The following is a 12072-nucleotide window of genomic DNA, read 5'->3' on the forward strand; positions in this document are numbered from 1 at the left end:
TGGGCCGGTGTCCCTCTCTGTCCCTCTTTCCACTTCTCTGCACTAATTCTGGGTTTTTTGTCCAGTATTTGGACTAAATTCTCTAATGGAGATAATTACAGAGGCCGGTCCGGTGAGTGGAGAAGGTGGGTTCCGCCCTTTAAAACTGCGTGGGCTGCATGCTTCTCCTAGCCAGTCAACTACATCTCCCAGCATCCTCCTCGCTCACTCTCTCACTCCTCTGTCACCTGACGTGCACCATCGAGAGATCATTCATCGTCATACATCGAGTCGGTCCTGTTGTCTTTCACCATCCACAGTGACTGTTCCCCCAATCACTAACCTTTGCCGAGTCACTCCACCCATCCACACGTCTTTGCGTTAGTTTGAGTTGGGCCTTCACGATCTTAGCTTGTTAGAAGCTGTGCATCCCATATTGACAATTGTGAAGATGATGCCATTCATTATTTTATTTTTTGTGCCAATCTAAGTCTCTGCATTCCACAGTATTGTATGGGACCTGACAAGATGTTGATTCAAGTTGGTCAACATCAGCTTTCCCATTATTCTCCAAGCTAAGCAAGAAGCTATATTTGCTTGTTTGGCCACCTCTTTGGTCTCACACATACACACCTAGACCTCCCATCACCTTGCCAGTGGAGGCAGGCCTTAGCCAATCAAAACTGCTACCCTGTAGGTAAGGCATGACATCATTCTTCCAGTGCTGGCAGTTAGTTTTAAACACTGTTTCATTGTTAATTGAATTAAGGAGTGCGGTCTCCCAGCACCAAGAGTGCTGTTCTGTCTTACTTCCTAAACTCATAGTCACCGGTTTTGATTGGAGTTGTCATTGGACACTGAGCTGGCTTTGCGGTTACTGAGCATCTGTACCAGTACCACAGTGATCAAAGGGAATGGAATTGTTTGAAGTGCTTTGATGCATGTTGTACGACTTATGGACGATGCTTCGGAAAATGTGGGGCAAAATGGCTTCGTTGTCAGGTGAGGTCTTTGGTAACATGCGGTGATAGAGAGCCTACAATCATGCCTATGTAATGCCATGGTAAAATTGGATATATACCGGTAACAGCCGTTGTCTGTTTATGACAAGGATCCAATGCATATTTGGTGGATGTATTTATTTGTATCCTCACATTCAAGACATTACCTTTTAGCCTAAATGTTCAAAGTGTCAAACAGGCTACCCACGGGGCAAAAACTGGTTGAATCAACGTTGTTTCCACGTCATTAAAAAAAAAGTGATGCTGAATCACCGTGGAAAACTGATTAGGATTTGCAAAAAGTCATCAACGTCAGGGAATACATTTTTTTTTGGTGTTGATTCTCTTTAGTTGACAACTCAACCAAATGTAAATCAAAAATAGACGTTGAACTGAGGTCTGTCCAGTGGGTAAGCTATGTCGGCGCAACAATATTATAATCAGTTTGATAATAATATTGTTCACAGGCCAAATCTCTGCAGGGGATCCACCATACTGTTGTATGCCATGGCACTGTGTGTTCATGTGAGTGTCTGTCAAACTGTACAAGGTGACTAACAGTATGAACACTACAGTGTGGAGCGTTCCGTTAGCCGTGTGTGTGTGATTGTCGACCCATCTGTATTTTTTTGTTATTTTTCTGCATGACACACAACTTGTCTTGTTGCCATGCAGATCCCGCTCCAATCTGATCTTGCCTCTGTTCTCTGCCGATGTGTGATGCCCAAACACAGCGCCATATTGACTCCTTCTGTGTGGCGTCCCAGTTGATCTGTCCCTCACCTTTTAGTGTCTGAATATGAAACCTGTAGCTCCGCTAGTCATTAGTTAGTGTCCCCGCCACTGAAAATGTGTGTGTGAGTGTGTCCTTTCATGTATGCAGGATGTGTCCCATCTTTGTCTGTTAGTCTTTGATGTGGTTTTCTAATTAGTACATTGTAGACTGTGATTTAGGGGCTTTGTAGTGAAGTGTATAAGCTCCTCCTGTATCAAGTCGGCTACTATTTCTGTTTGTATGTCCCCGACTTGTCGTTGGTTATGGTTTTGTGTTTTCCATGGTATTTACTATGTTCTATATGACTCCTGCAGGAGGCGCCCGCGGTCCCCCCAGGGCGCTTGTTGACCAGAAGTCGTCGGTCATTAAGCACAGTCCCACGGTCAAGAGAGAGTCCCCTTCGCCCCAGGGTCGTGCCAACAACACCAGGTAACAGACCTCTATGAGACTGTATTACCAGGACTTTGCTGTCATGGCATTCTTTGACAACTCTCGCTGACCCCCATATTTGAATTAGTTAACCACCTTCATGGCATAATGTCTTCATGGTATCCTGTTGGCCATCAAAAAACAAGCTGGTTGTCATAAACTTTCTTGCCAATATAATGTCAAATGACAGACCTGGATAGGTGATAGACAACCCTTCTCCTAAAGAGGATTGATATAACTTAAGAGCCAGTGGTGACGTATACCAAAAAGGGGAGTGTGATCTGAGTGACTGAACCAGAGCTGGGTCTGTCCCAGTGAGAACCAGCAGTTCCTGAAGGAGGTGGTGCAGAGCGTGCTGGAGGGCCAAGGCGTGGGCTGGCTCAACATGAAGAAGGTACGCCGCCTGCTGGAGAACGAGCAGCTGCGTGTCTTCGTGCTGAGCAAGCTGAACCGTGCCGTCCAGTCCGAGGAGGATGTCAGGCAGGAGGTCATCCGTGATGTGGTGAGTGTAGAAAGAAATTGGGCAAGAGAGGGGGAGAGAAGATGTAATTGTGTTTTTTAACCTTGATTTTGAATTAAAGCTGAATAACACCTTTCAATTAAACCGTGCGTGTGTGTTCTACTCTTCAGGAGATTGGCAGGAAGGTTTACAAGGGCATGTTAGACATACTGAAGTGCACCGTTTCTAGTCTGGAACACTCGTACACCAATGCCGGGCTTGGAGGCATGGCCAGCGTCTTCGTTCTGCTGGAAATTGCACGCACCCATTACCAAACCAAAGGTAACGTTCAGAAAACCTATAGTCAACTAAAAGTGTCAACATTTTCTCTCAAAGGACACATTTAATCAGCATGTCATGCCCCCTCCCAAACGATGACTTAACTATTTCCTCTGGAAAAAATGAAAGTTACTGATGCTTTATTCTCGTTTGAAACCAACGAAGTGCTTAACAGCATTTCATACACTCCACTTAAAGGCAACGTAAGTATTGGATAGGAAAAGGAGTGCAATCTGGATCATTTCTGGTTCCAGCCTTTTTTGTCTTTTTCTTTTATCAACTCATCTGAAAAGTAAGCAATATGTTTTTACAACAGTGAGTTCAGGTTCTCTGAGTCAGTACTGCCAAAGCATGCCTAATTTTTAGGTGACCTTTGCAGTTTAATTAAGCATTCACTGAGCGAATTACAACTAGGGATGTGACAAACGATAAAAAAATGTAAAAAAACATTTAATAAAAATTCAACTCAAATTCACAATGCAGCTTCGCTACTGCCAGCAACGGGTTGGGTCTCGGTGCATCCCTTTTAGATGGGTAAGCATTGCACATCTACTGCCATTACTGTACCTCAATTCCACCTTGCAAAGTTTACATTTCCTTCCTCACGTAACTTCTTAAAATATTGCAATACAGGACTTCGCTGCTTGCCTTTCTCTGCCATTTTTCCAACCGTTAACGACGTTGACGTACTGTTGGAGCATCGACTCCAAAATAAATTATTCTTCGACTCCTTGCATGTCGACTCCCATTTCTAAGTGCTAAGATTGGATTCTGCTAGGAATCACTCCTAAAATTTTGATTTTTTTTGGAACGCAAGAAATTGATTAGTTGCCGTACTTACGAGAATACACTCTCATATTTCATAGCTAGCTAGCAAGGGACAGAGGGAGGGGAGGGGCACAGTATAGGCATGTCGGGCACCAGGCAGGCAGACAGAACCGTGCACTAGGCCTACCTATCGGCAATCAAAAGCTGCATCTCGCAATTTCTTGGCCTACAATGTCTCGCAACTTCAGTAAAGCAGGGCCTATCATCAATGAATAAACTAGAATATTCTACACGCAACAGACCGGAGACTGAACACATGTAATCATTAGTCTAAATAGTTGCAAAACATTTTGCGTCTTCTTAGGGATCAAATCCCGTTAACGGGATTGATTTGACAACATCCGGTGACATGGCAGAGCGCCAAATTCAAATTAAATTATTAGAAATATTTAACTTTCATACAATTTACTTTCAAGTGCAATACACCAAATGAAAGCTTTATTTCTTGTTAATCCAGCCACCGTGTCAGATTTCAAAAAGGCTTTACAGCGAAAGCAAACCATGCTATTATCTGAGGACAGCACCCCATCAAACAAACACATGACAATCATATTTCAACCCGCCAGGCGTGACACAAAACTCAGAAATAACGATATAATTCATGCCTTACCTTTGAAGAGCTTCTTCTGTTGGCACTCCAATATGTCTCATAAACATCACAAATGGTCCTTTTGTTCGATAAATTCCATCGTTATATCTCCAAAATGTTCATTAATTTGGCGTGTTTGATTCAGAAAAACACCGGTTCCTACTTGCCCGACATTATCTAATAAGTTACCTGTAAACTTTGTCCAAACATTTCAAACAACTTTCCTAATCCAACTTTAGGTATTTTTTTAACGTAAATAATCGATAAAATTTAAGATGGGATAAACTGCGTTCAATAGCGGATAAAATGAAAGTGGAGCGAGCTTCAGGTCGCGCGCCCAACCACAACAGTACACTTGGCTATCCACCCAGATAGGAAATGGCTACTTCTTCATTACTCAAAGGAAAAACATCAACCAATTTCTAAAGACTGTTGACATCTAGTGGAAGCAATAGGAACTGCAACCAAGAATCCACATAGAAAACTAATTGAAACACTGTCACCTCTACAACAACAAAATCCTGGATGGTTTGTCCTCTAGTTTCGCCTGCCAAATAAGTTCTGTTATACTCACAGCCATTATTCAAACACTTTCAGAAACTGTTTCAGAGTGTTTTCATCTCCAAATATACTAATAATATGCATATCCTAGCTTCTGGGCCTGAGTAGCAGGCAGTTTACTTTGGGCACACTTTTCATCCGGACGTGAAAATACCGCCCCCTAGCCTAGAGATGTTAAACAAGTTTCTATTGAACAAATGCAAGTAGCTCCCTACCTTTTTACTTCTGTTTAAGAAATGTTTTGCAGTATGGGCATAATGAATACGCCACAGGCATCCAGAAAAAAATGTGTGCATAGACTGGTTGGTTGTTTAGCAACAACGGCGATGCATGCGCAACTATGGGGCAAAACAGAGTGGATTGGCTTAGATTGTTAACATGTAAACTATATTTCGTCTCCAATGTTTATTGAAAACAAACACATTTGCACAATGAGCACTTTTTGTCTCTCAAATACATCTTTACAGTTGTTGATTAGCTAGCTTGTGAATTATTGCCATATTAGCATTGACATGAAATCAGTCAAATTACCTCAGAACAAGACCTGGTATCAAGAACAAGATGAAACTAGCTGAAATGTGTCACTTACGATTCCCCACATGGCAGTTTCTTGTCAGTGTTGGTAGCCATCTGGCCATCCAGAATCACAACTCAGACTTCTGCCCAGCTTATGTATGCACATCATTTTCTTAATGTTAAGGATCCCAATTTCGTTTTAGCGCTTGAACGTTCACACCCCTACAAAACAACCGTCTATTCTAACCTTCAAACCTCCTACTGCAGCTCTACACTGTTTCTTTATTCTCTCGCTACTATCTCTTTCCCTTCTTCCCTATTCTTCTCCCTTTTCCCCCCTTGGTGGCCCCAGTAGACCCAGAGAAGCACAAGAGGAGCCCCAGTGACTCTGCAAGCAGCCCGGGCAGCAAGGACAGCCCGTCTGCCCGCATGGAGGGCACCAGGCCCCCGGTGCTCCTCCTCGTTCCCCGTCTCCAACTGCCGCACCCCACCTCGGGAGGAAAAGACACCCACCACTTTGACACCCGGAGTCTGAACGAGGAGAATTTTATTGCCTCCATTGGTGTGTAGCCCACCCCATCCCCCCTTGCATGCGCTCTGTGAGCACCCCTTTCCCCCCTGCTCACCAGTCTAAACCCTGCCCTACCCCTTGACCCACCTCTCTCCAACCAGGCAACAAGGGGAGTGCTTTCCCCTTAGAAAAAGAGCCCCTTATGATATTCCATCCACTTTGACCTACACCACTGATGTGCGCCCAATGGGTCAGCATTTAAAGCTGTAAACTCTGAAATATATTTGGAACATAAATACACTATGCTGGTTTGCAGTAATATTTGTACACAGGTTGCATATTTGCACATCATGCAACTCCAACCAAATTTGACAAATTTGAATTCCAGATCTGGCCTTGGATAATATGTTGCTATGTGTGTGAGATTGGAACAGCTTTGAGCGGTGTAGGCGTGTGTGAAATATTGCATTGAGTCCCACCCCCCCACCCCCCGGCCTGGATGTGTTATGTGTTCCTCCAACCCTCTGAATGTTGAGTGCCCCTGTTTGCCTCCACCTCTCGTGGAGCACTCCTTTGTTTGCCTCCTAGCACCTTGACTGTGCATGTCTTTCGTTTTCTGTTGTCTTCTCGAAACTCCAAATCTGCAGTACCGTGCTAAGGAGTCTGACCACCTGTCTCTCTGCCTTTACTGCAGGTTTCCTTAAAGCGTGCTGTACAAGTAGAAGTTCTCTCAGCTCTAGCATGGAGGGTGGAGCGTCACTCCCCAGTAAACAGGCCCAAGGAAGAGACAAATGTCATGCTCACCGTTAGCAAGCCACAGTTGGCATTTAGTTTAGTGATAGGGCTAATTTAACACTGACCATCGTGGAAAAGGAGTGAAGCATTGCTTCTCCTTTCGACCACCATTCTACTATCTCAAATGTTGCTTTGGGTCTGTATACAGGGGACAGATTCACCCAACTCCCTCAATCTCCCTACCTACCAACCTACCCTCACTTCACCAGCCCCTTTTCTCTCTTTGGGAAGATGCAGCTTCAATTCTACAGAATGTCTTTTTGAGACTTGCACCCCTGCTTCTGCAACAGCTCCATTCAACCTGCTGGCTAGCCGGCCGGCCACTCCGTCCCCATTCCATGCCCTTCACCACAAGCCCTGCTGCCTCTGTCACACTGGTTCTGGAGAGCCACACACTGCTAGCCAATAAGTTAACGCCTCGGTCACAGAACATTTTCAAGGAACCCCAGAATTCTCCCTTGTGTGGTTCTCCAGGACCATGGTCCAGGAGTGTTGGGTGTGTTGTAATGTTACACCTCAGTAGCAGTAACTGGCAATGGATCTAACTCTGCATACAGATAATTATGTCATAGTGTTCCATATTGCCAAGCTGAAATGTGACTACTTTCAGACATTACAAAACATCCTCAATTGTTAAAATAACATATTTTTTTAATGCTTAATTTTGTTTTATGTTATGGTTTATCTAATGCTCACCCTCCATACCTGCCTACTCAACCAGCTCTCTGACACTCTCTCTGTCTTTCTCTCCTTGCTTGCAATGCATCTTGGGTAGAATTGTGGAGCAGGCACCATGAAAAGGATAAGCAAAAAGCTATGGAAAAACAACAGAGTAAGATATTTTTCACACACAAAAAAAGACTGGGGTATTGCACAACTGCCAGCTCTTAACATTTCCACGCCCTTTTCTCCACCTTTTCCCAACCTACCTATGTTGTTTAGTCACAAATGATTTAAATAGTTAATGTAAGTGATCATGTTGACATGGATAATGATTCTAGGACTTTAGGTCCATAATCTTGATTTGAGGTTTGTACGTAACGTTTTGTAAATTTGGGGTGAATCATGTCTTGATATCAGTGGAATAACTGAGTTACGCTTGCATATCTCAAATCAGGAGTCATAATATAGGGAGTTCCTCTTTCTTTCCATAGAGCTACTCTGTCATATGTTTGCCAACAACTTTTTCCATTCCTATTCACTGAGTTGTGAAATAGTCATTGGAAATGTAGTCTGTCAGACCCATACCTAATCCCAAACATTCCCTATTTTCCTGGGCTCTTGAGGTTCTATCAAAGTTAAGTCAGTTGTGGCATTTTAATTTAGCAAATGTGCTTTTCTGGAGAATCACTACATGGCAAGAAGTTAAATTGTACAAAAAAACAAAACATAACTGAGCCATGAATGAATACACAATAGTTTGTTAGAGTACAAACATCTCTTGCAGGTTTGTTGGCCGCATGACCAAATGTATCACAGAAGTCAAGTCATGGTTACATTTGCATTGAACATTTGTACATTTGCACCATTGTAATTGACTGTACTTTCTTCCAATGTAAAGGTTTGATATCCTGGACTCTTCAAAATGTACAGATTGCAGGCCAGCATTTGTTTAATTGTAGTAACATTTTCCTAGAGGTGCATTATGTGAGTCATAACAAGGTGTTTCTGCAACAACTGACTGGTATATTAACAACAGCGCTGTTGGTCAATGCTTGTCTAAAAGCAAACTTGTGCAGAAAATGGTCTCCTATTTTGACTGTCCCTCAGTTTGTCTGCATGCCTAACTGCCTGTGTCTGTATGTAAATTTTTGTAACTTTGACCTCTTTTATATTGGTATCTGCCCTTGTCAATTACAGTTTGATGTACATCTATCAATATTCCTACTAATTTTGCATTCTCCACTTGCCTCTGAATAGTCACATGCTTGGTCTATTGAAATCTGACAGGTGGGTCATGTTCATTAGGGCACACATAACAATGTTTTGCAACAGAAAACAAATTAGATATGATCTCTCTGTTTTGGCCTACTGAACATGACTGATTTATTATACATTTCTTTGCTTTCTGAATATAAAAAAACGACATAGCTGTTGTAACTGTTGTTCATTGAATTCCACAACAAAAAAAGAAAGGCAAGATCCTCTGGCTAAATGAAGTGTCCCTATTGTAGGGCCAGTATTTCCGGTCAATCCCAAAGTGATGGTATTAGAGGTCAGACACACCAATAGCGTTTGCTGGCCGAGAGTACCTTGCACCTCTGAACATAATTTGCGAACCGAGTGCGCACCAATTTTACATGGAGAATCGTGTGAAAAGTGTTGTCATTCAAATCAGAAGACGAACGCTAAATCCACATTCAGTGCGACGTGTGCAAGCCTTTCGATAGCAGTTAGGTCACCAGCCACCTCCCCCACTTCTCCGCCAGTTGCCAATCATGTGACACTCCATACGGGGGCAGTGTGGAAGTGCGCATGGCACCTGTGCTGACAACATGTATCCTGCAGGAGCGGAGGGGGCTAAGAAACAGCACCCTGAGCTGACTGACACGGAGGAGAAGAAATCCCAGATCAGTGCTGACAGTGGCCTCAGTGTCACCTCTGGATCCCAGGTCTGTTCTTTTCCAAAGCCAGCTCTTGTAACTAAGTGAAGAATGCACACGTTGAATCTGACACTTGTTTCACGCCGGTTGTCCCATAACTCTGGTGCTTGTCTGCTGGTTCTCATTCTTTTCAAAATGTCAGACATTTTCCTGTCAAAATGTAACGAGTACTTTTGGGTGTCAGGGAAAATGTATGGAGTAAAAAGTACATTATTTTCTTTAGGAATGTAGTAAAGTAAAAGTTGCCATAAATATAAATAGTAAAGTACAGATACCCCAAAAAACAACTTAAGTAGTACTTTACACCACTGTCTGTCTGCTCACCTCTCTTTCTCGGTCTTGCTTTGCAGAAGAGTGACACAGAGTCTGTGACCGGCACTGAACCGCCAGTCCTTACCAGAAGCACCAGCCAGGACTCAGAGGCCAGCACAGTGGTAGGGCGCGGCCAACACAGAGAAACAATCTCAACCCAATTGTTAGCCCCTCTCAACCTTACCTCAGTGTGACTCATCACAAGGCCCGCTTATCCCAAAGCGCAATTTTTATCCTTAGTCTTACAAGGTTTACACTCAAGGTTCTACAGACTCATTTAAGCTCAAGCCATACATCCCCAGTAACACTTATCCCAAACCAGGTTGCTTCCCAATCTTACTAAATTCCGAGCTTGATTCATTTCTAGTCTTTGCTAACTTTAGTCCTACTCATCTCTTGTCTTGCTTTGTCTCAGCCTGGCACAATGGCTGTTGTCAAAACCGTACGTGTCATACTAATCTACCTCTTCCCCAGTGTTTCTTAGCCTTAGTGTAACTCGGTGATCCTCAAAAAAAAACCTGTAGTACTGCAGCTCTCCAAGAGCAGGGTTGAGGAGTACTGATCTTACTCTTGCCTCTTTTAGCCTTAGTCAGTGTGAGTTCTCTGTGTCTCAGTATGCCTGATATTCACTCGTCTCCTGACACTTTGACCCCTGACCCCTCCAGATAAGTAACAGCTCAGGGGAGACGCTGGGAGCTGACAGTGACTTGAGTAGCACCGCTGGGGAGGGCTTGGGTGGCAGGCAAGCCCCCCATCTCAACCTCTCCAGGGGAACACTGTCCGACAGCGAGGTTGAGACCAACCCGGCTACCAGCTCAGTGTTTGTGAGTGGAAAGTCCTTCCTGGCAGATCACACTGCTTGATTCACCAGTTAATATTAGTGCAACTGTTTTTTTTTTTGGGGGGGGGGGGTGTTTTTGATAAGTGCAAATGCATGCGGAACATGAAGTCTGCCTGTGGATGCCAATCTTGTAAATGCAGGAAAATCTTGAAAGTCTTTGGCAAGATGAATTTATCCCATGATTTATGTTTTGTGGTGTTTTCCCAGGGTAAGACCCAAAAGATGAAGCCTGGTGTGAAGGAGGCGAAGGCTAAACTTGTGCCTGTCGTGGCTAAGGGGCCTCCCACCCAGCCCTTGGAAGACATCAGCATGAGGATTTACCTATGTGATGGCCTGCTGGGTACGTTCCAGATGACTGATGCTTTAGAAAGGCTGTAGTTTAACATCTATTCCAGTGCCTTCTTTAGTCTCCCTCTGTTCAACTTTGTGGTAAAAAGTTACAGTAAATATCTAGTAGCCTCAGTGAGATGTTGCATGCACAAAGTAAACAATATCAGGTCAATTTCCACAACATCGAAGAACGTTGAGGCGCGAGGTTAAACATCTCTGCTGGCTTGCATCGTGCTCATCTCACATCTGCGGTGCTGCTCGTTGTAATGTCATCTTGCTTAGTGAATCATTCCTATAAGGCAAAACACACATACATACATACATACATACATACATACAGTGGGGCAAAAAAGTATTTAGTCAGCCACCAATTGTGCAAGTTCTCCTACTTAAAAAGATGAGAGAGGCCTGTAATTTTCAACATAGGTACACTTCAACTATGACAGACAAAATGAGGAGAAAAATCCAGAAAATCACATTGTAGGATTTATAATGAATTTATTTGCAAATTATGGTGGAAAATATGTATTTGGTCAATAACAAACGTTTATCTCAATACTTTGTTATATACCCTTTGTTGGCAATGACAGAGGTCAGACGTTTTCTGTAAGTCTTTCACAAGGTTTTCACACACTGTTGCTGGTATTTTGGCCCATTCCTCCATGCAGATTTCCACTAGAGCAGTGATGTTTTGGGGCTGTTGCTGGGCAACACGGACTTTCAACTCCCTCCAAAGATTTTCTATGGGGTTGAGATCTGTAGACTTGCTAGGCCACTCCAGGACCTTGAAATGCTTCTTACGAAGCCACTCCTTCATTGCCCGGGCGGTGTGTTTGGGATCATTGTCATGCTGAAAGACCCAGCCACGTTTCATCTTCAATGCCCTTGCTGATGGAAGGAGGTTTTCACTCAAAATCTCACGATACATGGCCCCATTCATTCTTTCCTTTACACGGATCAGTCGTCCTGGTCCCTTTGCAGAAAAACAGCCCCAAAGCATGATGTTTCCACCCCCATGCTTCACAGTAGGTATGGTGCTCTTTGGATGCAACTCAGCATTATTTGTCCTCCAAACACGACGAGTTGAGTTTTTACCAAGAAGTTCTATTTTGGTTTCATCTGACCATATGACATTCTCCCAATCTTCTTCTGGATCATCCAAATGCTCTCTAGCAAACTTCAGACGGGCCTGGACATGTACTGGCTTAAGCAGGGGGACACGTC

The 12072-nt window shown here is 43.6% G+C and overlaps 1 protein-coding gene across 22 annotated transcripts in view; it reads left to right on the forward strand.

The window, feature by feature from the left end:
* Window positions 1-12072, forward strand: part of LOC139384723 (MAP kinase-activating death domain protein-like) — a 75105-nt gene that overhangs the window by 41754 nt on the left and 21279 nt on the right. For 5 of the 22 annotated variants that reach the window (XM_071129564.1, XM_071129567.1, XM_071129578.1 and 2 more), the window contains 10 exons: window positions 66-125; window positions 2070-2184; window positions 2500-2686; window positions 2815-2965; window positions 5809-6018; window positions 7538-7594; window positions 9271-9374; window positions 9716-9799; window positions 10343-10501; window positions 10726-10858. In XM_071129564.1, the coding sequence (XP_070985665.1) occupies window positions 66-125; window positions 2070-2184; window positions 2500-2686; window positions 2815-2965; window positions 5809-6018; window positions 7538-7594; window positions 9271-9374; window positions 9716-9799; window positions 10343-10501; window positions 10726-10858 (1260 nt within the window). The remainder of the gene's footprint in view (window positions 1-65; window positions 126-2069; window positions 2185-2499; window positions 2687-2814; window positions 2966-5808; window positions 6019-7537; window positions 7595-9270; window positions 9375-9715; window positions 9800-10342; window positions 10502-10725; window positions 10859-12072) is intronic. The other 17 variants (XM_071129568.1, XM_071129572.1, XM_071129575.1 and 14 more) reach the window with 9 other exon arrangements.

This window comes from Oncorhynchus clarkii, chromosome 26 (assembly GCF_045791955.1).
Source record: "Oncorhynchus clarkii lewisi isolate Uvic-CL-2024 chromosome 26, UVic_Ocla_1.0, whole genome shotgun sequence".
Lineage (NCBI taxonomy): Eukaryota > Metazoa > Chordata > Actinopteri > Salmoniformes > Salmonidae > Oncorhynchus > Oncorhynchus clarkii.